Raw genomic sequence first — 25071 nt, 5'->3', positions numbered from 1 at the left:
ATGTTTAAGGCAGCTATGAGAGGCGAAGTACGTTGAATTTGCGCGCATTCCTCATTCGATGCATCTCCAGCGCATTGAGATCGTACATGATCTTCTTGCACTTCTCCAGAGTCATCGGCTCGCCATGGTCGTGCTTAGGAGGCCAGTCCGCAGCGGTTTTGGGGTTGCTGACGACGTAGTGTGCCTCTTCAGCCTGGGCTACCAGGGCGCGGGAGCGCAGCGCCCTAGCCTGGCGCTGCGGCAAACTGTGAGCGTTAATCGGCGCGAAGTTACCCAGAATGCCCCTATTAAGGCGGAAGTGTATTTCGTGCTTAGCATTATGCGCTACATGTCTACTCCCACTGAAGGCAGTGTGTGGCCACGTACGCGGCCTGAGCGGTGTTCTTGTTGGAGGTGTATATGAGGAACAGGTTGTATGCCGCCGCCTGCGGCCGTATATACCACAGTTACGTTCACCTACCCGCAGAATCTGTTTCCGTTCGTTATTCCAGACGAACTTTCCGCCAGTGACTTCGCTCGTCGCGTGCGGGAAGCCGTGTCCGCTTCTGCGGCTCATGTAGCATATGACGCACGGGCACTCGATCACGTCACTGCTTTCAATGCCATTGAACTCTTCCTCTGCGTCCCTAATGGTGTTGATGCACTGTTCGTACAGTGGTACCGCCATATGCACGAGGTTGAGGAAGTGCATGGCCCTGCATTAGCTGTGTCCCCGAGCTCACACACCCACCTGGCTATGTTGTATTGACACTCCGCGGCGAATATCGCATGGCACGGATGCGTCGACGTTTGCGTGGTCCGCAACTTGATGCTGTACTGAAGGAAGGTCATGCCGAGCAGCAGTCCCTTCTTGGTGTCCTTCGCGCGATGTTGCGTGCACTGCGGAACCTCACCTCCATCGTTTTGCTCCCGAGCGAGTTGAAATAGCTGGTGGCGAGGCACAGCGCCGCGACGGAGTCGTTCGGCCTCTGTATCAGCGCCCTTTTGTACTCCTCGATGGCGAAGAGCCACTTGCCGGACATGGTGCAGTAGTGCCCTGCCAGCATGAGCAGCTCGTAGTTTTGCGGCTTCTGTAGCAGCTGCCTGGCTATCCATGACCTGTTTTCGAGCAGCGCGTCCTTTTCAGAGGACGACGAAAGCGGCTCGAGCGCAGCCTTGGCGAGGTTGCCGGTGGCCAGCAGCATGCCGTACCTCTTGAGGCTGCCCTTTTTGGCAAGTTCGCCCCTCGCGTGGACCAGCGCCACCTTGTAAATCCCGCCGAAACAGCTGAGATCTGCAAGCGGTTATGGTGGCTGCGTGTACACGTACGGTAGGAGAGTTCCTCCACGGTCGACAGGAGCTGTTTTCGCTCCGTGATGTCCGTGTTGGACTTGTACCTTTTCCTGTTATTTGCGACGATTTCGAGCAGCTGCACGCCCTCTCGGGCACGCCCCGCCGTCGCCATGAGCGCTGACGCGTACATCAGCAGGTTCTCGTAACCATTCCAACCTGCGTTTTGTCCATCATCGACAGGCGGACCTACCCACGATGTCCTCCACCGACTGCAACCCCAGGTCCTTTTTGGTCTTGAGGAACGAGTAGTTTTTCCCGACTTCCTTGCGCACATCCATGTACTCCAGACTAACGGCCTCTTCGGCGTGCGATTTGATCAGCCTGTCGTTGCTCAGCTTTTGGTACGTGCGCTCCGTGTCGAGCTCGCAGTCGCTGACCACCCTTACGAAGCGATCAATCCAGAGATTAACTTCCTCCATGATAGATGCAAACCCGGGGGAATCCCGCATCCCATCCTTCACCAACAATATACACGGATCCGGCCTGAGGTGGACGATACTGAAGCACTCAAGCACGAGCGATTGCACCGCGTCCACGAGACTCTTGATCTCAGACACGCGTTCCTCCGCGTCGATAGGCCTGTTTTTATATGACCGGCGTATAATGAGATGCAACTTTCGTTGTTACCGCCGTGCGTACGGCCATCACAGCACCACGGGGTTGGGCACTGCATCTGCAGCATAACCCAGAAAACCACGAGTTGCGGTGACGCATGCAGCACGAGCCAGATACACTAGAACCCACTTCTGTATCATTTTAAGTCTATCCAGGTCGGTGGTCGTCAGTCGCGCTAGCAGCTCGTCGGCCTTGGAGTGCTTCCCGGCGTCGCCCAGGATGTCAGCCAGCAGTATGATAACCTGCGAGTTCGTCGGCTCGCGCGCCAGCACTGTCTGCAAGATTCCGACGGCTGTTTCATGGTCTTTGTCCACCATCACCAGCGCCCTCGCCATCTGTATCGCGTGCTCGGGCAGCATGGCGTTAACGGTCTCGGGGTCGTCGGCGCTGTATCCCTTCTTGAACCACTTGAGGGCCGTTTCTTGGCACTTGTTCGCGATGGCGTTCGCCACTGCGTAGTATCGATGTGCTGACACGCCTTCTGCCTCCCATATCGCATTCAACTCCTTTATCGGAAAGCTGTCGCCGTGCAGCGATGCGATGGCGTACGACACGAGCATGTCCATCGGCACGTTAAGTATGTCGAGTTGCAACGCATCAGTTACCGTGGTGACGAATTCAACGCACTCCGAATAGAGTTTGAGGTTAATCTGCAGCTGGCACGCGCTCGTTGCCACGTCGATGTTGCCGGTGCTTCGGTAGAATGTCATCAGCACCCCTAGCAGCGTCTCCTTATCACCGACGGCCATGAGCGACTTCGTGAGCTCGCTCAACAGCAACGCATCATCTGGGTGTATCTGGAACAGCAGGTGCAACCTTTTGATGGCGTTGTGATGGTCGTTCTTTTCCAGGTAGCACATGGCCAGGGCGAAGTTCGCTTCCTCATTGGGCTCTCCCTCGCTTGTTTTGAGGCATTTCTTGAAGCAGTATATGGCCTGGTCGATGTTGCCGATTTGCTGCGACATTTCACCGATGCGCCGCCAGAGCTCGAGGTCCGTCTGCACGAGGTGTGCCGCCAGCAGGTAGTACCCCGTGGCGGTCACTGGGTCCTTGTATTCCTCCTGGTATATGAGCCCCAGCATGTGGAACGGGTCGTGTAGCCCCGGCGCGCGTCTGACCAGCTCCTTCAGCAGCTTGACGGCATCCCCAAAGTTGCCGCAGAGGTACTGCGTCGTCGCATCCTGCATGAGTTTCTCCAGTTGCGGAGTCAGTTTGGAGGCATGTGCCGCGGTCCTGCGCCTCCGCCTCTTTCTCTGTATTGCGATAGACTTCTGAACCATGCGTTTGTTGGCTCTCTGCTTCCTCCGCATCAGCTTGCGCAGGTACTTGTCGGCGAAGGAGTGCCGCCGCTTCTGTCTGGGTTCCGCGCCTGAAAGCGCCTCTCCCATCAGGAAGTCGTTCAGCTCCTCCTCGTCCACCTCGGCGTCGCTGCATTCTCCCCTGCAAACCCATGTGAACCGCCACGGCGCCGCCTACACTGGCTCGTCGTCGAGCAGCTCCAGGGGAGCTCGCTCACGCCTAACGTAGCCGTCCATTTCAGCACAACTCGCTACATATAGGTTAAGGTGTTTATATAAAATTATTGCCGGTTGATGATGACTTCAAGTGAAGCCTGAAATTGAAAGCGTTTGCTCTAATATCGTCGTGTCACCAGTGTGTATGGTGGGGAAATTGTAAGAAGATCTCTCGTCTCATCTCAATAGGTTGTGCTAATTGACGAAAAGCGTGCTCAATCGTCGTGGTGCTCTTCCTCGTCCATGCCGGATTGAACGGGCTCGCCGTCTTTCTTTTTGGGGAGAAGTACGGCCTGCACGTTCGGCATCACACCACCGGAGGCGATGGTGATGCCAGCCAAGAATTTAGAAAGCTCCTCGTCGTTCCTGATGGCCAGCTGGATGTGGCGGGGGATGATACGGGATTTCTTGTTGTCACGAGCGGCGTTTCCCGCGAGCTCCAAGATCTCAGCGCACAGGTACTCGAGGACAGCAGCCAAGTAGACTGGTGCGCCGGCACCAACACGCTTGGCGTACCTGCCGTTCTTGAGGTACCTGCCGATACGTCCGACCGGGAACTGGAGGCCGGCCTTGGCCGATTTGGTGACCGACTTGACGGTCTTTTTGCGTCCACCACCAACAGCACTCTTTTCGTCTGCCGTCATTTTGATTAACTATGAACAATTAATTCCTTTGCACGGCTTTCGTTGTTTGCCTTCCCTACAGGCTTTTGTGGCGACTGAATGGTCACACGCGGATAGCCCTCCCTCTATTTATTGGGCACACACTTGGGGCGAGAGGAGACAACCACGCGCGTGCGCGCGCTAGGCGGCTGAAAGTGGCCCGATATTAAAGTGCTGTACACGGCCACGAAAGGCGTACCATTGAACGCACATTGCAGTGACGAAAACGGCAGTGTGTAAAACATACCGCCAAAAATGATAGACATGCCCCGCAGACACAAATTCCCGAGGGATACGGGAGTTCCTCTAGAAATTATCTACCATAGGAAGCATATGAGTCGTTTTGACAGACGTGTTTGACGTAGAATTCTCGCACAGTGACACCTAGACACCGTGTAGAAACTTAGTGTAGGTGCGCCTAAAGAAGGCTGCGTACTGTAGCTAAAAGTGGTGTTGTGCTCTATTAATGTGACTTAATATCTGATGAAGTTATATGCGCATTAGAAGTGGTGAGGTGTATAGCGGTTCATGTTGTCTACTTTTTCGCGCACTACGTGATGCAATCACTAGACGTGCGTTTTCCGTTCATATTTGCAAAATCACCGGTTGTGCAAATGGGTAGCCGTGCTGCTGATTTTTCGCCTCATTGCTGTCCGCTCGTCGCGTGGAGTGCTGTTTTGGGGCACCACATGTGTGTGCTGGGTCTGTGTGGTGTGCCCCCCCCTTCAGTACGCGTTAATTCTGTGGAATAGGTTACGAGTCTACCTTGCTATAAATCCTTTGTTAACAGACAAAAATGGCGCGTACCAAGCAAACGGCCCGCAAATCCACTGGTGGTAAAGCCCCGCGTAAGCAGTTGGCCACTAAGGCTGCCCGCAAGTCCGCCCCGGTCACTGGCGGTATTAAGAAGCCTCACAGGTATCGCCCTGGTACTGTCGCTCTGCGTGAAATCAGGAGGTACCAGAAATCCACGGAGCTTCTTATCCGCAAGTTGCCCTTCCAGCGTCTTGTCAGGGAAATTGCCCAGGACTTCAAGACTGACTTGCGTTTCCAGTCCTCTGCTGTTCTTGCTCTTCAGGAAGCTGCTGAGGCCTACCTCGTCGGTCTCTTCGAAGACACCAACCTGTGTGCCATCCATGCGAAGCGTGTGACCATTATGCCCAAGGACATTCAGCTCGCCAGGAGAATCAGGGGTGAGAGGGCCTAAGGCTCCTATTCCCACTGAAATTTAAGCGTACTCTAATATCGTCTAAGGCTTCACTTGAAGCCATCCCAACAGCTTTCAATTTCTTTATGTTCTCATTTTTGTGTGTTCATATCTGGCTCTTGTATACACTCGTGTGATCATTTGTCGGGGCGTACTGCATCAGTCGCCTGTATAACTCGGTTGTCGACAAAATTTCCGGCTTTTTGTGCTGGCCACTGGGTACGCCGTCGTTGCAGTGGCGGTTGGCGTGACTGGTCGCCGGTGGATAGTGGTTTGCGCTATGTGTCATACGGAAGGCTCTTACCAGGTGTCCTTTTATCTGTTGGCGCTGCCAGAGGGCTTCTCCGAGGCCTCATGGAGCATTAGTCACTAAGGGGTTCGACGGGTAACGGCAACACTGCCATTGCAGCCGATAACGACCGGCAGGATCAAGATTCCCCGAAGTTACATATACACCTAAACGAATCGTATTAAAGTTGGTACTGTGGATGCCTATAATCCATCTTCTTGCCGCCACGACGCCGGGCACGGTGTTGATTACCGCTGTGTAATAAAGCTGGAGAAGACAGCCTTTTTGGCGTCAGATGTCAATTAGAGTCACATTAGGCGTGCCATAGTTAGAACAGATGCAGCTACTCTGCTCTGCCGTAGCTCACATCCATCGACCAGGGTACATTCGTTAGGAACAGTCACGCGACATCCGTCCGAAAGGAAACACCAGTCTTCTAATCGAAAATGGTTGTAGGCGTGATTTAGAAATACAATTAGATGTATGGGCTGGGCGCCTATATTTTGTGCTCGGGGACTCTTTGTAGCGCAACGCTCCCTCAGGCTGTTGAGTATCGGTTATTCACGTCACAGCACCATACAGAGTCCAATATTTCGGATCCACAATTGCCACGCGGTTAGTAGGCGACAGTGCTGAGCCATTCGCGCTCCGTATGCGTTCGGCAGTTATCGGTGCTTTGGGACTGCGGGCGTCTTCCTATGCGTTTGCTGTTCTTCCACGGCGAAACATCGCCATTGGCGCTAAGCGGCCGATTTACAAAAATTCTGGCGATGTTTTGTGATGCATAGCAGTCTCATATGCTCTTGAGACGAGATGTCGGCACCGGATATGAACGGTAGGTCTCGCACCCTGAAACTGCCATTTTTGAGCAGCGCCGTTTCAACCGGCTTACGGAGCTCCTCCTCACAACTTCACCCCTCAGATTCCTGGGCCCGGTACGTTGCTTAGCGGCGTATGTCGTCCATGTGACTCAGGCATGATGATGCCGCCGTGCCCTCCTCCGCCGGGGATGGAAATTTCCGAGGCGGCCTACCCGGCACCTCCGGCCGTGATCGCCAAGGGTCCTAGTGCGCCTACGGCTCCGGTCGGGTATTCATCCAACGTGGTGCCCGGCCTGATAGACACGTTGATGATGCCGGCGACGGTCGCCCTTCCGGTCCAGGACCCAGAGCCGCCGCCGATGGTGAATGTGGTCTACGTCGGCGGCCTCCACTCCGGCACCTCCAGCGATTTCGTGATCAACATAATGCAGGTAGGTCACGTTTTACGTTCGCGCGGTCGCACGGTGCTCAGAAATGCGGCAAGTTGATCAACTTCAAGCGGCATGCGGACCCGTCCAGCGGCCTGCTGGCTAACTTCGCGTTGTGCGAGTTCGAGTCGCCGCGAGGCGCTTATTACGCGATGGAGTGCCTGGCCAACCTGCCGTTCGGAGACGGCCAGGTGAAGGTATGTGATCTATCTGCTGATTGCCATCAATCGCCTTAGGTGAGCTGCAACGACAGAGTGCGTGGTTTGGTCGAGGAATGGGTAACGGAGCAAATAAGCGGCCTGAGGGACGATCACCCAGACATGAGCGACGACGAGCTGCGCGAGATTTTCAAGGCTCCGGAGGCAGAGCTCCGCCGCTCGTTCGAGAACCTCATTAAATACGAGGTGCGCGACATTCAGGCTGGCGGCCCGTCAGCAGCCTCGTCGCGCGGCGATGTGGTCAGAGCACCACGTCGTACGGACCATCGCAGCGATTCGGCGACCACCGTGAAGAACAGCGACGCTGCGAACGAGTCGCAGCACCTTACGTCGAAGGAGTACACGGTCCACCCGAAGGAGTGCGCCCGCCGCAGCAAGTTCAAGTCGCGCCAACGGGAGAAGGACGACATTTTCAGGCGCGAGGAGCGCGAGTGGCTGATGGAGGAAGCGTCGCTGCTCCGGAAACTGCAGCGCATCGGCACGGTCCGGCGGAGCACCCGCGAACGCCTGGTGAAGGAGGACCTTGAAGGCTTCGCACGTTCCACGAGCAGCCGCGAACGTGATCGGGAGCGCGAGATGGACCTCGAGGACGCGCGGGAGGAGGCGCTTGAGTTGTCAAGCTCCGAGGCCCGTTGCACCATCCCCCTGGCGGCGCCGGTCGTGCAGCAGCCGCCCGCGGAGCCGCCAAAACACGCGTTGCCGACAGTGTTCGGCAACGCCGCCGACGAGGACGAGCCCATATTCAACCGCAGCCACCGCCCCCAGATCCAGTTGGGCCTGCCCGACGCCGAGATTTGGGCACGCGTTCCCAAAGATGAGGCTGACGTGTTCGCGTATCCTCTGGACTGGGATCGCATTCTGTCCGACGGCGGCCTGTTCTCTTCGATCGAGCCCTGGATGCGCGGCTGCGTGTCTGAGCTGATGGGCGACGACGAGTCGGTGGTGGGGGAGGTGCTGGAATTCCTGGCTGGCCGCCTCGTAGAGCGCCCCGGCCCAACCGAGCTGCTATCCGACGTCGAGCAGTTCATGGACGACGAGAGCCAGAGGTTTGTGCTGGAACTGTGGCGCCGCCTGATTTACCACCAGTTGCGGCTGGGGGAGCCGCCGGCCAGCTAAGGTGGGGCCCGGTATCGTATACTGATGCCCATGTGCTTCGAACTAAATCAGCTTCAATTTCGAGTCTTTCATAAATCTCCCTACTGCGAGTAGGCGAAACGTGTTTTGCTTTTTCGTGTAACTAATTGTTTGCGTTTTTTCCAGAGGCGCCTGCTGACCGTTTGTCACCAAGCGTTGAGCGCCTGCTGGACCTCTTTTTGGTATATTTGATGATAGAAGTTTCGGGGTGTTAAATACGTGCCTCCTGCTCAGTAACCGGCAATGCCACTAGTGTTCCCACTATACGGCGCTTCTTTCCGTGTGTCGTGTGCCTTGAGATGAGCGTCCCTGCCACTCCTCCGCCATGTCGGTATTGAGTCTTGCACCGCTGCCGCGATGCAATCAGATGTTCGTGTTGTCATCTCCCGATGTGGCTTCCGTGTGCAGCTTAGATTTTGCGAGGCGGCCTCCGGGCCTGCATGTCGTGCGAGTCTGGCGACAGCTCTTCAGGCTCGGGCCCCCTCGGAGGCGACCTTCTGCGTTCGTGAACTGGTCTCGCGTAGTCTATGTGCGGGGGCCGGACGGTGTACCGCCTGGCGTCGCGCTCCATGTACTCCGGCCTGTGGTCCCGGTACTCCCTGGAATGCGGAGGGTAGTGGCGCGGGTACCGCTGCGGCGAGCGGTCGTGATCGCGCCTGTAGTAGTACGGGTAGTCGTCGCGCATGGGAGGGTACCGGCGGTCGTAGCTGGGCGACCTTCGGGAGTAGCGCGCGGCGGGGCTCCTGCTGCGGGACCTCATGCCAGGGTAGTAGTCCTGGCGCTGGCCGTTGCGCGCGTTCGGCGGCGAAAAATCGTACCTCCTGCCCGGCGTGGCGTTGTTGTAGGCTCGGCGCATGGAGTTCGGAGATTTGCGCCTGTCTTGCGCCATGCAGCACGTGATGACGTTACCGTCCAGTTTGGCGTTATCCATGGCCTTCACCGCCTCCATCGCGTCAGCCTCGTGGCTGAACTCGACGAAGCCGAAGCCCCGGGGCCGTTTGGTGTTGAAGTCCAGTGGAAGGTACACATCGCGAATTTTCCCGAAGCGTTCAAAGGCCTCCCTCACCAACTGCGTGGTCGTGCTGTACCTGAGATTCCGCAATAGCAGGGAATATCCAGTCGGTTTGTCGCCTTCCATCTCCTCTCGTTCCTTGATGTGCCAACTGACCGCCTGACGGTGGCAGTGGAAGGCGGCAGCAGGCAGGGTGGCCACCACGCCGAAAATGGCCACCCTACGAAAATTTACACCAAAACAAGCGTCATCACAAAATTGTTATGAGTGTGCGAACGCCAAGACGGCAGTTCCGTGGCTGATTAGTATCATTAGTGGCTGGTGGTCCGCGTACATACGCAGCAGCTACATGCCGCTTATGCCTCTGCCTCGTCGTTGATCTGGAAGTAGCGGAGCTCGTAAGAGTTCTCCTTGTTTGCTACGACGCGCAGGAAGTCACGAAGCTGCTGCTTCTTGAGGTACTTCTTGGTGAGGTACTGCGGCGGCGGTTAGGCCCTACGGCTGGTCACATACCTTAATGTATCTCTTCGAGAAGGGCACCTCCGCGGTGACGTGGATCTTGTTCTTCTCCCTGGTCACCGTGACGCTGGTTCCCAGGTTTCCGGTCTTGCCATCAACCTTGATGCGATCTTGCAAAAACTTCTCCTGCGCGGTTGTGAACGACCGTCAACAAATACGGCAATACACGTAGCACATATGTGTCGCTCTGGCGAGCGTGGCGGGAGCGTGTTTATCGGCGCAGCCGTCGGAGGTGTTGCGCCATCGGGTTACCGCGCCGTTGCCGGCACCCCTCGCTTTGACACCGCCGCCAGTATCCACACAAACTAAAGCTTACCAATCCCGAGGGGTTGATGATGTTGTCGTTGGCAGGAGCCGTGCAGTCTAGCATGAACTTGGACTTCTGTCCCACGGGGGCCTTTTTGACCTGGGACTTCGATTTGAGTGCCTTCATTTCGACCGCTGCTAGTTGCTAACGATACTGTTGCGTATTACGCGCGGATAGAAACGTCTGTATGTACGGCTGTTGCTCGCTTTTTCGTGTCCCCATGAACCGCGATGGGGAGGGCGCCTCCGCGATATGCCTCGGCAGTGAAGTTACGCCGCTGCTGCTTGCACACACGCCACTGATATTTATTACCCTAGACCTTTTACTCCGATTTTACTCGGGTAGCTCACGCCCGTGACGTGCGTGGTCGAGGGGACCTCATTCCGTACCCTTCACGGCCGGTTAAAGCGACCACGCTAGCCGACTGCGAGCGCAGTTGCCAGGAGCGTGCCGAAACAAACTGTTGCAATTTTGGTGTTGTTTCTCAGGCGGTTGTGCGCGCTCCGAAAGACGCGGCGCCTTCAGCTCTTGGCGGAGCAGCCTCGCGTCCGTTACCGTCAGTAGCATCCTTCTACCGCACCTAGACACAGCGTAGCCCATTGTAATCGCCAATAGCTTACTTACATAGGCGCGGAGCGGTGTTTTGCTGCTAGGGTGCGCCTGCGTTGTACCCCTGCCCAGGTGTCGCGAGCCGTCGAACGCAGTTGCTACTTACAATGGCGGACCATTCGCACAGGTGAGTTTTTGACAGAGCGCTAATATCTCGATGCGCTGATCCGTGTTATAATGGGTCGCAGGAGGGATAACGCCGCAACGGCGACGATGAAGACGCTGCCGAATTTCGAGATCGATCGATTGAGGTAGGCTGCCGCGGATGTGCGTCCCGAGCGTTACGCGCAGGCATCTGTTAACGTTGCCAGCTGAGGCATCGGTGGACACGGCTCAGGTCAAGAAGTCGCTGCTGGAGCACATCGTGAAAAATGGTCGGTTCGGTTCGGGCGCCCATGACGGCCTGCAGAGATGTATCCCTACCTGGAGCGCCTGCGCGAGCAGATGCCGCTGATGTGTGACGTGCCGGCGATGGAGGACCTGCGCGAAGTCAACGCAAAGACGCTGGCGGAGCTCGACGAGAAGATCGAGTTCGCGCAGAAGAACTTCGGCTCGTCCGAAGTGAAGGACGCCGTGCTCGAGAAAGCAAACTACTACCTGAAGATTGGTGACCACGTAGGTGGCCAGTGGCGCCCGACGCTCACGCTTTGCAGGAGAGGGCGGTATCGCAATACGAGTCTGCGCTGAGTCAGACTGTGGGCGTGAACAGCAAGCTTGAGATCGTGCTGTGCTTGCTGCGCGTCGCGTTCTTCTTCAACGACGTCCCTCTGCTGATGAAGTACATGGAGCGAGCGAAGAAGTGGGTTTTGCCTCGTCTGCTGTGACTGTTGCCAGGGACATCGAGAACCGCGGCGATTGGGAGATACGCAACCGCCTGCACATTTACGAGTCGCTCCAGCTGATAATCTGCCGCAAGTTCAAGCCGGCCGCGGAGCTCCTGCTGAACTCGTTGTCCACATTCACGGCCACTGAGCTCATCACGCTCGAGGAGCTCGTGCTGTACACCGTCGTGCTGTCGCTGATAACGATGGACCGCCCGACCATACGCAGCAAGCTGCTGGAGTCGGCCGAGGTGGCCCAGGTGGCCTCGGAAGGGTCAGCGCTGCACCACCTGATCCACGACTTCTACCACTGCAACTACAAGAACTTCATGATGAGCCTGGGTAGGTTCCCGGCAGTGCGGCTTCACCCCGTTCAGTGCGCACGTCGGAGCTGGTGCTCAGGGACCGCTACATGGCGCGTTACTGCAACTACTTCTTGCGCCAGGCGCGTCTCCCGGCCTACAGGCAGTTCCTGCGGCCGTACAAGTCCGTGACCATCGAGAACATGGCCCACGCCTTCCAGCTCCCCGCCGAGTTCCTGGAGCGCGAGCTCGTCTCATACATCAGCGGCATGCGCCTGGACTGCAAAATCGACCTGGTCAACGGCATCATCGAGAACAGCATCATGGACGATCGCAACACCAACTACATCGAAATCGTCAAGGAGGGCGACCTGCTGATCAACCGCATCCAGAAGCTGTCGCGCATCTTCGACATGTGACCGGCGAACGCGCCACCGTACCCGCCAGTAATGTTGCACACCATGTAGCGCTATGTGGTCGACGATTGAGTGTTAGTTGTGGGTGCCCAGAACGGCAATGAGGTTGTTGATGCAGCCCTTCCACTGCATCAGGTTGGAGTGCAGCTGCTTCAGCTGCTGCTCCCCGAAGTGCCGCTGCATGACCGACCGTATGATGATCTGCTCGCTCTTCTGGTCGATGAGGCCGTCGATGACGCCCTTGGTGATGGCCGTGACGACGAGCTCCTCGACTTGCTCCCTGGTGAGGCGCAGCTGCTGCTGCACCCGTGCGATTGGTACGTGCGGCTCGTTCTGGCAGATGGTCGCCAGCGTGAGCAGCTGGATCTTCCAGCGGCAGATGTCGATGGGCACGCCCATGGACTCCAAGCTCCCCTCGCCGTGCTTGGCGACAATGGCCTCGAGGTCGTCGTTGTTGCCCTCGACCAGGAGGTCAAGCAGCTCCTTCAGGGCCGCGTAATTGGTGCGGCCGAGGTGCTCCATCGCCGGCATCGTGCGCAGCCGGTCGAAGTAGAGCACGTCGGGCGCCTTGATGCTCCTGATGCAGAAGTTCGCGGCCGCATCCACGTTCTCGGGCGTCATCATCGCCGGACCGTCGCAGCACGCGATGCGCTTCTCCCAGTACTTGTACGCCATCTCCGTCTTGCCCATCTTGTCGAGCTGTTCCGAGATGATGCGGCAAATGTGGATCTTGGTGTTGTTGTCCAGCGCCCAGTCCTTCATCCAGTCGTCGAGCTGCGCCACATGGTTGCCCGCTGAAGTCGCCCTACCTTCTGAATCACCGGGATGAGCGTGTGGAAGATGTCGTTTCTGGCGGCGAACTCGAGCAGCGCGATGTACACCACCACCCTGAGCGGCAGCGTCGGGTCCACGCTGTTGTAGAGCATCTGCAGCAGCCTCAGCCTCAGCTCAGCGCACGAGTCGTCCATGGTGATGGCCTTCAGCAGCAAGTTGCCCGCCTTCTCGATTTGCGCGTTGCTGGTGAACCTCAGCTGGAGCATATACATCAGCACCGTGAAGTACTCCTCCACCTGCCTGAGCGCGTCGTTGTATTTCACTTGGAGCTGCATCGCCATGTATTTGCCGCGGCCATCTCTCACCTCCACCTCCTCCTTGGTGTTCGCGTCGATGGCAATAACGGTAGTTTCACCCTTCATCGCGTCGTTCAGGAAGGCGAACACCATTTCGTTCCCGCTCAGCAGCAGCTCGAACAGCTGGAACGAATCCTTGATGACCTGCTCGCCATCTACCTCCTGGAAAAGGTTAAGCAGCTTGGAGTAGTAGTCCGCCGTTTTTGAGGGCTCGCGGACCTTGATGATGGACAGGATCCAGTCGCCGAGCGCGGCGGAGCTGACCGCTCCCTCTGTGTCCGGCGATAACGGCACGAACGTGGTCATTTTGCAAGTGCTTGTTAGGGGGTGTTCTTGGCAGCCTCCGCAGGATGGGGAGGAGAGGCACGCGCGACCGCGTCGGCTGACCGGCGCGAGTTGCTGGCTGTTTGCGCAGCTTCCACCTACAAACGTCTATCGCTGCCAAAATTTAAGTTGTTAGTCGTGCAGTTCGCTCGTGTGTGCGCTGGTACGGGCGTTGCGTAGCGCAAGGCGCGGAGGCCACTATCGCGGAAGTTAAATCAGCCGCGCTCAATCACGAATATAGTTCGGTAGTTTGGCACCCTTATGTGCTTACACTCACATGTCGTTACGCATCCAACGAGCCGGTGGCGACGTGTCTTACGCCTGCGCATTCCGCAGCCTAGGCCAACATGGCCCCGCCCTTGCCACGCAGTTCCCGCCCGTCACACGGCACAAAATCGTGGTATTCGCGTTGTGCACTCCCGATATTGCCGGCCGCACGCTGCGCTGCCACTACCGCGCGGCGCCCGGAATCAGCTCTCCAAAAGACGGTGCCTCAACAGCTCCTCGTTAACGCCATCCTGCGATACTATAGGTGGATGTGTGCTCGGGTACTTCTTGAGCGCCTCCAGCAGCCCTTCCATTCCGTATTTCATGACGTCCGAGGTGGCGGGATTGTCCTCGTCCTGAGGCGTGGCGCTGGAGGTGCCCTCAGGGCCTTCCCATGGGTTGTGCTCCACATTGTGGTCGCCTGGAATGTTGATGCACGGTACCTCGTTGCCTCTGCTCGACCCGTCGAGGCTGGGCGTGGAGGAGATCGACGCGCGTCTTGCGGAGAGCTCACCGGGCTCAATGGAAGCAGAGTGATGCGATGCAGAGTCAAGACTTTGCAGCTCGTCCGCGAGCGCGCTCGCTGCCGCTTCGGCAGCGCCATTAGGCTCGGCATCCGGGGGGTCCATGGCGTCGGCAGAGTAGGTGTACGCGCGGAGGCGCCTGGCCGGCGATGCCTAGGTTCGTCTTGCCGTCAGCGCGTTGTGCTAACCATACAACATCGCGCGAACACGCGCGGTGCGACGATAAAAAGCCACTGAATATAGCGACAAAAGGTACTGGGTAGTGTGAGGCTCGAACTCACGACCTCGGGATTATGAGACCCGCGCGCTAACCAACTGCGCCAACTACCCTCGTAGATGGCGCAAAAATTGTGTTTATGTTCGGTGGCACACTGTCAGACACCGGCGCGACACTAACGTGCCAGGGTTCGCGCAAAGCTTGCCAAGTCTCGGAGCTGCAGCATTACATGTGCTGACGCAGTTGTGCGAAAAGGCGATTTGACCGATATTGAGCTGAACGATGTTCACGGCAAGAGTAGAGGTGCGCCGTCGAAGGTGACTACAAATTGCTGACGGCGCGTTCGTGCATCCACTCGAAACAGATGACGGATGCCATCGCTCCCAGTGGCGCCACTGCCGCAGCCGTCCCACCCTAGCTGGCGGCATAGCGCAGCGCGACTACAGCGAGAGCATGGTCTTGATGTACGCCGGAATGTGCACCGTTTGGTCCAGCTGCGGGAGCGTTGACTCCATGAAGGCGACGATGTTGTGCTGAGTTTGCAGCGTCTTGATGGTGGCTTCGCCCTGCTGCTGCGGCAGCAGCAGGATGAGCCGGCACAGCTGCTCCTTGTGGCCAGGCCAGAGCGACGTCATGCAAATCACCACTCCGCGCCACAGCATCTTGTCCTCCCACGCACGGCGCTTGAACAGCGCAGGCAGAATGGCCTGCACCACCACGCTGCGCGTTTGCGGCACCTTCTGCACCAGCTGGCAGAGCACCCTGCCGAACACGAACGACACGTCCTCGGGGCTCTCCACGATGAGCGTGCACGCAGACAGCGCGGACTCCACGCTCATCTGCCCGTTCACGCAGCACTCCACGCAGAGATCCAGCAGGCCGGTTTGCCGTTTGAGCAGCTCCTTGTTGGGCTTCATGCCGTAGCAGTGGTACATGAAGTGCTGCGGCAGCGCGAGGTTGAGCTCTTTCTGCTCCTTCCGGAAGGTCGCAGGCACCTCCAGCAGCAGCGACAGGCATCGCTGCAGCTTCTCCTCGGTGCTCTTGGTGAACAGGTGCGTGACGACCGCCTCCAGCTGCTCGACACCTAGGAACGGCGTCAGCTGCAGCACGTACTCCTCGCACGTCTCCAGGTGGCCCAGCGCAACCTCAACCAGACGCTTGGTGGGCGACGATTCCCGCTGCCACGACTCCACCAGGTTGTACTTGGGGTCGAGCCACATTGCGCGCACCTCCCCCAGGAGCGTGACGAGGAATGCGTTCATCTGCGGCTCGTGCCTCAGGACACGCGTGATCTCCGCCACGTGCGCGCAGCAGTTGCGCCCCGCCTTGGCCGTCGTGTCCTCGTCGAACTTGTCGGAGATCTGGCAGATGAATGGCACAAGCGCTGCGTTCTTCCCGGCAGCGACGATGACGGGTTCCATGGTGTCGACGTCGCGCTCCTCCAAACCCACAGCGCCGATCAGGTCCACGAGGAACGGATGCGCCCTCAGGGCGTCTGGCATCGCCATGAGCGCGAAGAGCTCCTCCAGCCAGACCGAGGGCAGCAGCGACCACTCGATCGCCAGCTGCGTGTCCACCTCCGGCGCCTTGTTGACCTCGTCGTACAGCTCCTGCCACTCGCAGCCCTTGCACTTAGTACTGGTCAGCGTGCCAGCTGACTTGTGTGCGCCCGCAATTTCGGTGATGAGACCCTTGGTCCACTGCCAGACGGGCCTACCGGCCAGCTCGTCGCACTCCTCGATGACCTCCTTGGAAAGGTAGGGCCCAACGCCGCACTTGGCGCACCCGCCTCCAGAACGCGCCCACGCCACCAGCGCATCGTGCGCGGCTTCCGTCGCGAAGACGCTGTAGCGCCTGCCTTCGGCGTTGACGCGGTACAGCCCCTTGGGCGAGGAGACGAGCTTCAGGAAGAGGCCCCTAATCTCCCCGTCTTCGCTGACGATGCTGCGCAAAAAGAGCTCTAGCACGCGCTGCTTGAGATCCGTGCACTGCGATTTTTTGAGGATGTTCGAGATGAGCGAAAACGCGAGCCTCCTGCTGGTGGGGTCAAGCAGCCACTCGCTAATCTGATTGACGAGCGATAAGGGTATGAACGGCATGTTGAGCAGGAACTTGCAGATCTGAAGCACGTAAGCGTCGCGTATCTCCACCACCTCCAGTATCCACGGCACGTACAGCTTGGAGATGACGATCTCCACCAGCTCCCCGTACCCCAGGCGCCCAGCGGCAGCTGACTCCTGGATCTCACCACCCGTCGGTTGCCCGGCCGCGTCGCCTGAGTTTGCCTCGTTAAGCTCCCTGATGACCTCGTCTTTGGTGCCCCGAACCACACCCTTGGCGAGTTCGATGCAGGCCTTGGTGAGCAGCAGCTGGCTCACGGAGTCGAGCAGCTGCTCCAGCAGCGCGGATTGGTGCGATGAAGCAACGTGCGTCATCAGCTCCTTGACGCCCATGTTTCGGGCATCGGCAAGCGACGACTCGAGGGTCGCGGCCTTCTGACGACCGCCCTGCCTCTCCTGAACCGGGCCCCCCAGTTTGGAGTTGATCATGACCATCTGGGCCATGTGATCCAGAAGCGCGTCGAGCAGGTTACGCTGCGTCTCCTTGGGCAGCGTCACGGACATGAACAGCCTGTTGAGTAGAGCGCGGTTGAAGAAGTCGAAGCGGTCACGTCTGTTGCCCAAAGCGACAGCCGCCCTCAAATGCCACGTGTACGACACCGCCGTGTCCATCATTTGCGTGGCGAGCAGCAGGCTGTACAGCTTGTGGTGCTCGCGTATGGCTTCGCACGGCGTGGGCCTTATCTGCGCGACGCTCGCGGGCATGGTGTACTTGGGGTTGGGCGTGCAGTCGAGCTCAAGCGCGGGCTCATCGGCCGGGAGCATAGGCGGGCCCACCCTCAGCTGCGCGTTGGCGCAGTTGAACACGTTGTCCGCGGTGGTCATGTTCTTCACAGCCAGCGCGCTGCACTCGAACACTTGCGCCGCCTTGTAGCCCTTCAGCACCTCGTCGTCCAGCCTGTTCTCGAGCTTCTTGGTGGCCAGTTGGAACCGCGCCTCGGCGTCGCCGCTCTCCGCGATCATGGCGACGAAGTTGACGGCGTCGTCCTCCCTGACGCCAGCCTCGGCGTCAGCGGCGTAGCACTTGTTACCGGAGGCGGTGATGTGCGCCCGCTTGTACATTTCCGCCAGCTCGCACTTGTATCCCGCCGCGTTCAGCATGGCCACCAACTGCGGGTGGAACGGCTGCGCCTCCTGGCTCGTGAAGACGCGGAGGATCATGCTTTCGTACGCCCCCACCGTCCTGAACAGGTGCGTGTGCGTCGCGATGAGGGCTGGCACGAGGGCGTGGAAGTACTGGTGCGGGTAGTGGGAGACCAGCGTCGATATGGACTCCGCTGCGATCAGGCTGCGCTCAAGCGTCCCGGGCTTGTTTGACCTAGTCGCCGCGCATATGCACCCCACTAGCAACCTGGTCGCGCTTGCGCTCCAGGGGGTTATCTGCGCCATGAGCTCCGCATCGTCGCGGACGATGCACCGCCAGTCATCGGAATCGTATCTGCGGTTGGGTCGGCCATTGGCCTCTACGTAGTTGCGATGGGTTGCTCCCGCTTCCTGGGGGAGTTCGGGTTGGGGCACGTCTGACTCTTTGGCCTCCGACGTCGCCGGCCCGGGGCTCGGCCTTGCTGACTTGCCCGGGGCGACCCCGAGCTGGGCCAGGATCGCAAGCTCCATCATGACCACCCTGATGGCATTTGCCACAGGCGAACGCGTCCCGGAATGCACAAGGTCAGCGACGCTGGCGAGTCCGTTCTTCCCTCGGCAGTCGCTCGCGTCCATGTCCACCGCGGCGCGCCGCACCAGGCTGAGGGCACATGCAAGATCAGCCACGGCGTCCCTGGCCGTCTGGCTCGAAGGGTGCACGGCCCGAGCCAACAGCACGTGGAACATGAACAGGTGCGCAGACGACGCGAAGGCGGCGAGCGCGTCGATCCTGACGAGCGTGTCCGCGTCGTTGAGCAGGTTGGAGATATCCTCGATTAGCACCGTCGCATCTGCACCGCGTGACAACGGACATCCAACGACCTACACTGTCCATCCGAGTGCACGACGTGGTTGATGAGCCTGCAGAGCTTGCCCTTGCCGGCCCTCGACTGCGAGAGCTGCGCTCCGTCACATGTTGCGTTTCGTCGCTCACCTGCAACCTTCTAAACTGCTGCAGCCGCGCCTCGAAGGCATCGCGCCGCCCTAGGCGAAGCAGATTGAGTATCTCCGCTTCCTGCGAGCAATGTCTACAGCAAACGCCGTGTCGACACACCTGCGACATCTTGGCGCGAGTCACCGCGCAGCGGTTCGGCTGTTTAGCGTCTAGTCCGCGAGTTGCCGCGGAATGTAGCGCGTCTTGAAGACGGATTTCCGCTAGATGCCGCCGGTTAGCCGGCCTACGTCTCGCGTATGAGGCGTGCGGATAGGGTGTCCTCACGTCACGGGTGCGCGGGTGCCCATCAGAGTCCCAAAATCCGCGCTCTGCGCATCGAAACGTGCATACACACCGCAGTCAGAAACGTGGTACCTGTGGCTGTTGCCTTCGGCGCCGATTGATGCGCATACTCCGTGATCCCGTACCCACGACCCAGCATCCGATCAGACGCGATCGTACCGTGACATGCTAGGTCGCCTTCGCCTGACACCGGGATCGACGTCGTTTGCGAGAGCACTCGGAATTCTTGTTCTAGCCGTGTTGGTGTTGAGAAGTTTGGGGCCAGTTGTGGATTCTGCGGCGTTCCGGATATCGTCAGCACCTTCTGCGCTCCGGATTCCGGCGCAAAAATTGCCACCACCTTCAGTGCGTGCTAAAGGCCTCGATTGCAAGGCTACAGAGGTGAATTCCTGCGAATGCCCCAGTAAAAGCCATTTGGCGTCGTGTTCGTTGAAGCGTGCCAGCATGTCGGAGCAGTTGAAGGACGACGCGGGCGCCGGCCTGACCCCAGTATACCTGAAGGTGTACGACCTTTCCCGTGGCATGGCGTCCATGATATCGATGCCCCTGCTGGGATTCCAGATGGACGGACTGTGGCACACCAGCATCGCCGTATTCGGCAACGAGTACTTGTTCGGTGGGTCAGGCTCGCGTTAACCGGAGGAATGCGTTTCAGGCCAGGGCATATCCTATTGCGAGGAGGCGCGCTGCGAAGAGGCGACCAATCTGCCGTTGACTCGCAAGATTTTGCTTGGTGAGACCAGCGTCACCAAAGAGCTGTTCCACGAGTAGGTAGTGCCCAGGTCGTGATCACGCTGCGCAGATACATCGACAGCTTGCAAGTCACCTTCTCCCCGGAATCCTACCACCTGTTGCGCTGGAACTGCAACCACTTCACAAACACCGCGGCGGAATTCCTCACCGGGAACGGCATCCCCGACGAGTACGTGAAGATGATCGATCGCATTGAGCAAAGCCCGAGCGGAAAAATTGTGCTCGGCCTTATAGAGGTGCGCATCCGTCGTCGTAACGCTCATGTGATCTCAGAAATCCTTCAATCGTGATCCCAGCTCCTTCTCTGTTCCCACGGGTCGCTAATCGCGCACGATTCGATCCAGATGCGGCTAACATCGACCTGAGGTGCTTGTAACATTAGACAATTGGAGCTGCATTATGTCGACCGGCGTGGAGTCGAGTCCCCGGCGCCTCTATTGGGAGGGCTCCGTGGATGGCGCATGATGGAGTTGTTTCGCCCTGCGCTTGGCCGGTTTCACAGTTAAAGCTAGCCTCACAGGATACGGCTTTAAAAACTTAGGAGGCTTGTTGTATGTTATGTCAGCGTGCAGGCGTGCCCTGGCGCCGCCCTCTCCCAACCTTGCTTTACGCAACGAGGCGGCCCACGCGAGCTGCCAGCGCTGTACATTACAATTAACGCGCGTTTATGTAAATCATCAAGTTGGGCGCATTCGCAGCCGTTTCATTGTGGTTGTGTCACGGCTCGGCCGCTGTGGTTGTCCATTAGTTGAACGGTCGCGTTGAGTCCACAGCTCATTGCGAGTAGCGACATTGCTGACGTGGGAGCCTGAGAATGCCGGCATACGAGGCGTCAACTGCCTTTGCACGTCCGAAGTGTCGCATTCGAAGGCCAGTATAACGCCACACTACGTGCATGGCAGCAACGGAGGACCGCGGGCCTCCCCACTACGTTACGCGCCAAATTAGTATCAAGACGACATTGTTATAACAAGGTTTGCGGCCACGCAGGCCGCAATCAGCTCGGGAAAGTGACCGTGCGCATGGACTCGTGTTGGAGTGATTAAAATCTTAGGTGGCACTAATCGGAGGTCGGAACGTCGGATAAACTGCATTAGCGAAGGCTGCCGGCCATGCTTTCACGCGTCGACAATGAATTCCCCTTGGTCCTGGAAGTAAGTGTAGTCGGTCTGGTTCTTCGTGCAGAGGTAAATGGTAGTGCCGACACCAACGAGGCCGAGGAGGGCGAGGGGCGTCATCATGGAGTTCTTGTACTGCTGCACCTCGGTGACGGATTTGTTGACCACAAGGGCCACGTAAGCGTTGGTTGACTTCCCGTCGAACGTGAAGTAGCACAACGGCTCGCTCTCAAGCATGAGCCAGAAGTCGTGGTAGTCTGCAGGCGCCACATCTGCGGTGAACATGGGCGTCAGGTCGCAAGTGACGTCGCTGTCGGTGACATCCGCAGTGTAGGTGTTGCCCACGGTCTTGGGCTCGTTCGCTCCTTCGCCCTCCGGTGGGTGGATCCGAGTGATCTTGATCTTCTTGTTCGGGCACTCCGCGCCGAACTCATCACCGCCAGACAGGCGTTTGAGCGTCAACTTCGCACTGGTCACGTGGGCAGATTGCGCCTTGGTGTCATGGCCCAGGGTGAAGTGCACCAGGGCACGCTGCTGGTCGTCGGAGTAGGCGGCAACCGACTTCTGGATCTCGATGAACGGCTTCTTGATCGACTTGTTCCGGTGAATGTTCGTGAATTCGACCGCCGCGGAGTGCACATTCTCGGTGAAATTGCGCACCTTAGTCTCTGGCTCGCCAGAGATCCACTGGAATATCGTGCTTAAGAAGTTGGAATGCGAAGGCAAGACGGAGCCGGTGTTGGGCAACTTGACGTTGTGCAGCTGCGCCGTGTTAACAGCGGCGGTGGGTCCGTGGCTGGGGGCGCTTAGTTCCGGAGGAGACGGGTTGTTACGGGCGTTGTGTGCCACAGCCGCGACGTATTGCGCGAGCAGGCACACTGCCGCGGCGAACGCTTGGAAGGCTTGCATGGCGTTGTTTCCTGCACGTTCTTAATATACCTTAGCATTCAAAAAAAGCTGGCTTGCCGCCGTAACGCCGGAAGATTCGCCGCTTCTCGGTGTGTCGATTCTACCTCAAAAATCGCCTGCTTACCTGCCACCTCAATTGCCTGAACGTTAGCTCGCAGTTCACGATATTGAAATATGGCGAAAGCACGTCAACAGGGACGGGAGAACGCCAGTCATGCCGAACTTCCATGGAGCCAGCGTGCACCCGTGTGCGATTACCGCTCGGCCGACGCGGACCTTCCACTGATGTCGGACGCTCACTCGGCCAATTGGCCCTCCGCCGGGTCTTCCTCCGCGAATTCCAGCACAAGGTGGCGCCCGTAGAGGTGTGTGTGTTGCAGCGCCTCGACGGCGCGCGCGCTCTCCTGCTTGCTGAGGAACTCCACGAAGGCGAACCCCCTGTTGTTGCTTTTGAGGCTCTTGGGGATGCGGACGGACTTGACGTTCCCGTAGTAGCTGAACATTTTGTACAGGTCCTGCCGGGTGGCCTGGAAGGCCAGGTTCTTGACGATTATCTTGTTGGTGGCCTCGAGGATTCTGCTCTCCGCAATCTCGGCTGGCGGCTTCTCCGCGCGCTTGGCGATGGACATTTCGATGACCTTACCGTCTATCAAAAGCCCGGTTTTGGCCCTGATCGCGGCCTTGGCGTTGGCCAGGCTGTCGAACTCCACAAAACCGAAACCTCGGGAGAGGGTGGCGTTGTCCTTCATGACCACCTTGCTGGAAACGTAGCCCCTGCACGAGCCGAAGTGGTTCTTGAGGGCGTCGTCGCGGGTCTTGAAGTTGAGGTTCTTGAGGTAAATGCTCACGTTGGTTGAAACCTCAGCGTCGTCCTCAGCCTCGGCCTCTTGCGATAGGTCCCCGGCGGCGGGTGGTTCGCTTCCGCGTGGTTGCTCCACCGCCGACTTGCCAGCCGGTTTCTTCTTGGTGGCGAGCGCCGGAACTGGCGCCCCTTCGCGTATGAGCTTGACCGGCGCCCACTCGAGGTACAGCGGCAGCCCGAGGTACGGCGTGTACGCCAAGCCCCGAAAGGCCGCTTGGGCGGCCTTAGGCTCCAGGTACTGCACAATGCCCATGACTGCGTACGGCGCAATGGCGAGTCGCAGCAGCTGGCCGTATTTGGCGAATTTCTCGACCAGGTCAGCCTCGTCAGCGTCGCTCGGGAGGTTCTTCACGATCAACGTGTCGTCCGATCGAGTCACCCGCTTGACCTCGTTTTCCGTGCTATCCGCATCCTTCCCCGCGTCCTGATCCTTTGTTTCTGCCGATTTCGACACCTGGAACTGCTGGTAGTCCACACCCTGCTCGTCGAGCCACTTGGTGAGCTTGTTCAGAACCAGTGTCTCCGATAGCGCCACGTTTACGGCTGCGTTAGCCTCGTCCACGATGTCCCGTTTGTCAAGTTCCAGTTGACGGGACACTGCAGAAATGGTTGCGTTGATGTCGATGTGAAGCGTGTTCCAAATGGTAGCGTTCTCGGCGTTGGCCAGCTTCTTCTTCTGCATCTCCCGCTTGTACGACGATTTCTCCGTGTTCCTGCGCGCGAATCGCCGGCTGAATTCCTCGTACGTAGCCGCCTCACCGCTGCTGCCGTTGTCCTTCGGCTTCGCCAGGTTGACGTGCATTATCCGCCCGCAGAATATGGTGCGATTTTTCGCGTCGCGGAACTTTACCGCGTCGGATGGGAACACCCACGACACGTAGCAGTAGCCCTTGGTGAGCTTCCCGCCGTCCGAATCAGCGTCATTCTGCCGATTCAGCGGCAGGTGGATGTCGGTGATGGGACCGAAGGGTCTGCACAGCTCCCTGATTGCCGCCTCGGTGACATTGTACGGCAGGTTAAACAAAATCACCCTGTCCAGGTTGTCGGTGGATTCCTCCTGTTCATCAGCGTCGCTTGGAGGTTCCGGGTCGTGGGTCTGACTTCCGCCCGTCTCGGAGTCGCTTTGCGCGTCGTTGTCCTCGAACACCGTGTGCTTCCTCTCACCGGACACGCCGGCCTTCGTGTACTTCCTGACCTGCTTCACCAGCGTTGTCGCCACCTCACCGTCGCCACAGTCACGCTTCGACTTCGCAACCACCCGTTCGGTTTTCTTAGGTTCGTCGCTGCCCTCCGGCAGCGTGCGGGGCGGCGGACGGGAGAACTCAATAGTGACCTTGCAGGCCCGGAAGTAGGTGCCATCGTAGTACTCCTTGAACTTGGTCGCGTCTTTCTCGTCGGCAAACCCAACGAAGCACAGCCCGCGCGACACCGCGGCCTCTTTGCCGCCGGCGTTCTTCGCGTTCTTGGCCTTTGGGTTCGTGGCGTTCTTGCACAGCAGCTTGCAGTCCGTGAGCTCAAGACCGAGCTCCTTGCACTTATCCGATATTAGGCGCTCGACACCCTTCTCGTCGAGCGACAGAGGCAGGTTTTTGATGATGACCCGGGTGTTACTGCCGACCCTCATTGTCAGCGGCTTCCTCGATTCCGGCGGCAACCTCTGCGGCGTCGCAGTTCAACTGCGCTTGGCGTTATTGGTATTTTCGGATGCCATGTGTGGCAGCGGCGTGACAGTATCGAATCGTCTGATAACCGCGGCGGTATGTCGGGGAGCCTTCCTCGGCTCTGGGCGTTGGAAAGCGCGCCAGTCCGGTCCAACGTGGTGTTATCACGCCGCATATATCGACATTTTTGCGGCTATTTAATGTGTGCTATAGTATATGGCCACTGTGTGACCACCTGGCGGCCCTTTGCTCTCTCCGCTGCGTGTATTCGCCACGTTCCGCCTGGCGATTGTCTATGTGTTGCAGATACCGCCGCCACATTTCGGCTGTGAGATCACGGTTACCCGTGCCGTTGATGTATAGAGCTGGCGCAATATGAAGTAATTTTTTCCGGAAAGTCGAATCCCTCGCGGATCACGTCGATACGCAAGCCAAGGAAGCAAGCATGGTATTTAGTCAAGAAGCTGATGCCCTCATGAAGGCGCTACTCCGTCGCTCAGAACAGTCATGCTACAAACACGATTCATAGTCGAAGCTACACGATGCTGTGGCGGCGCGTACTCGCTGCGGCGCCCAACCTGGCCCGGCACCGCTGTTCGA

General features: G+C 58.4%; 13 protein-coding genes across 13 annotated transcripts; 4 read left to right on the top strand and 9 right to left on the bottom strand.

The window, feature by feature from the left end:
* Positions 1 to 13: 13 nt before the first annotated feature.
* Positions 14 to 3482, bottom strand: BBBOND_0201870 (tetratricopeptide repeat domain containing protein, putative; the record flags this gene model as incomplete). The annotated part of the gene is given in 9 exon segments (XM_012911762.1): positions 14 to 341; positions 367 to 425; positions 461 to 695; positions 731 to 879; positions 894 to 1273; positions 1309 to 1488; positions 1523 to 1911; positions 2077 to 3387; positions 3424 to 3482. 9 exon segments carry the CDS (start codon positions 3480 to 3482, stop codon positions 14 to 16), a joined length of 3090 nt encoding a protein of 1029 aa, XP_012767216.1.
* Positions 3483 to 3676: 194 nt separating this feature from the next.
* On the bottom strand, positions 3677 to 4105 carry BBBOND_0201860 (Histone H2A protein, putative; the record flags this gene model as incomplete). The annotated part of the gene is made up of 1 exon (XM_012911761.1): positions 3677 to 4105. The coding sequence occupies one exon, from the start codon at positions 4103 to 4105 to the stop codon at positions 3677 to 3679; it is 429 nt and encodes a 142-aa protein (XP_012767215.1).
* Positions 4106 to 4919: 814 nt separating this feature from the next.
* Positions 4920 to 5330, top strand: BBBOND_0201850 (Histone H3, putative; the record flags this gene model as incomplete). The annotated part of the gene is made up of 1 exon (XM_012911760.1): positions 4920 to 5330. The coding sequence occupies one exon, from the start codon at positions 4920 to 4922 to the stop codon at positions 5328 to 5330; it is 411 nt and encodes a 136-aa protein (XP_012767214.1).
* A 1102-nt stretch (positions 5331 to 6432) lies between these two features.
* Positions 6433 to 8202, top strand: BBBOND_0201840 (hypothetical protein, conserved; the record flags this gene model as incomplete). The annotated part of the gene is made up of 4 exons (XM_012911759.1): positions 6433 to 6454; positions 6594 to 6871; positions 6913 to 7065; positions 7105 to 8202. The coding sequence occupies 4 exons, from the start codon at positions 6433 to 6435 to the stop codon at positions 8200 to 8202; spliced, it is 1551 nt and encodes a 516-aa protein (XP_012767213.1).
* Positions 8203 to 8629: 427 nt separating this feature from the next.
* BBBOND_0201830 (RNA recognition motif containing protein, putative) lies at positions 8630 to 9358 on the bottom strand (the record flags this gene model as incomplete). The annotated part of the gene is made up of 1 exon (XM_012911758.1): positions 8630 to 9358. The coding sequence occupies one exon, from the start codon at positions 9356 to 9358 to the stop codon at positions 8630 to 8632; it is 729 nt and encodes a 242-aa protein (XP_012767212.1).
* Positions 9359 to 9588: 230 nt separating this feature from the next.
* Positions 9589 to 10184, bottom strand: BBBOND_0201820 (60S ribosomal L22e protein, putative; the record flags this gene model as incomplete). Its single annotated transcript, XM_012911757.1, has 3 exons — positions 9589 to 9708; positions 9746 to 9877; positions 10068 to 10184. The coding sequence occupies 3 exons, from the start codon at positions 10182 to 10184 to the stop codon at positions 9589 to 9591; spliced, it is 369 nt and encodes a 122-aa protein (XP_012767211.1).
* Positions 10185 to 10774: 590 nt separating this feature from the next.
* Positions 10775 to 12209, top strand: BBBOND_0201810 (PCI domain containing 26S proteasome non-ATPase regulatory subunit 6 protein, putative; the record flags this gene model as incomplete). The annotated part of the gene is made up of 7 exons (XM_012911756.1): positions 10775 to 10794; positions 10856 to 10918; positions 10959 to 11041; positions 11077 to 11282; positions 11321 to 11466; positions 11502 to 11830; positions 11866 to 12209. The coding sequence occupies 7 exons, from the start codon at positions 10775 to 10777 to the stop codon at positions 12207 to 12209; spliced, it is 1191 nt and encodes a 396-aa protein (XP_012767210.1).
* Positions 12210 to 12281: 72 nt separating this feature from the next.
* Positions 12282 to 13642, bottom strand: BBBOND_0201800 (PCI domain containing protein, putative; the record flags this gene model as incomplete). The annotated part of the gene is made up of 2 exons (XM_012911755.1): positions 12282 to 12980; positions 13016 to 13642. The coding sequence occupies 2 exons, from the start codon at positions 13640 to 13642 to the stop codon at positions 12282 to 12284; spliced, it is 1326 nt and encodes a 441-aa protein (XP_012767209.1).
* A 488-nt stretch (positions 13643 to 14130) lies between these two features.
* On the bottom strand, positions 14131 to 14556 carry BBBOND_0201790 (hypothetical protein, conserved; the record flags this gene model as incomplete). The annotated part of the gene is made up of 1 exon (XM_012911754.1): positions 14131 to 14556. One exon carries the CDS (start codon positions 14554 to 14556, stop codon positions 14131 to 14133), a length of 426 nt encoding a protein of 141 aa, XP_012767208.1.
* Positions 14557 to 15108: 552 nt separating this feature from the next.
* On the bottom strand, positions 15109 to 18994 carry BBBOND_0201780 (hypothetical protein, conserved; the record flags this gene model as incomplete). The annotated part of the gene is made up of 4 exons (XM_012911753.1): positions 15109 to 18722; positions 18758 to 18821; positions 18866 to 18946; positions 18986 to 18994. 4 exons carry the CDS (start codon positions 18992 to 18994, stop codon positions 15109 to 15111), a joined length of 3768 nt encoding a protein of 1255 aa, XP_012767207.1.
* A 339-nt stretch (positions 18995 to 19333) lies between these two features.
* BBBOND_0201770 (PPPDE peptidase domain-containing protein) lies at positions 19334 to 20245 on the top strand (the record flags this gene model as incomplete). The annotated part of the gene is made up of 5 exons (XM_012911752.1): positions 19334 to 19513; positions 19541 to 19784; positions 19824 to 19935; positions 19971 to 20157; positions 20195 to 20245. 5 exons carry the CDS (start codon positions 19334 to 19336, stop codon positions 20243 to 20245), a joined length of 774 nt encoding a protein of 257 aa, XP_012767206.1.
* A 794-nt stretch (positions 20246 to 21039) lies between these two features.
* BBBOND_0201760 (hypothetical protein, conserved) lies at positions 21040 to 21948 on the bottom strand (the record flags this gene model as incomplete). Its single annotated transcript, XM_012911751.1, has 1 exon — positions 21040 to 21948. One exon carries the CDS (start codon positions 21946 to 21948, stop codon positions 21040 to 21042), a length of 909 nt encoding a protein of 302 aa, XP_012767205.1.
* Positions 21949 to 22244: 296 nt separating this feature from the next.
* BBBOND_0201750 (RNA-binding protein P22H7.02c, putative) lies at positions 22245 to 24434 on the bottom strand (the record flags this gene model as incomplete). The annotated part of the gene is made up of 1 exon (XM_012911750.1): positions 22245 to 24434. The coding sequence occupies one exon, from the start codon at positions 24432 to 24434 to the stop codon at positions 22245 to 22247; it is 2190 nt and encodes a 729-aa protein (XP_012767204.1).
* Positions 24435 to 25071: the final 637 nt, after the last annotated feature.

This window comes from Babesia bigemina (assembly GCF_000981445.1).
Source record: "Babesia bigemina genome assembly Bbig001, chromosome : II".
NCBI lineage: Eukaryota > Apicomplexa > Aconoidasida > Piroplasmida > Babesiidae > Babesia > Babesia bigemina.
Note: the sequence above shows the minus strand (reverse complement) of the source record. Positions and strands in the feature narration are given on the sequence as shown.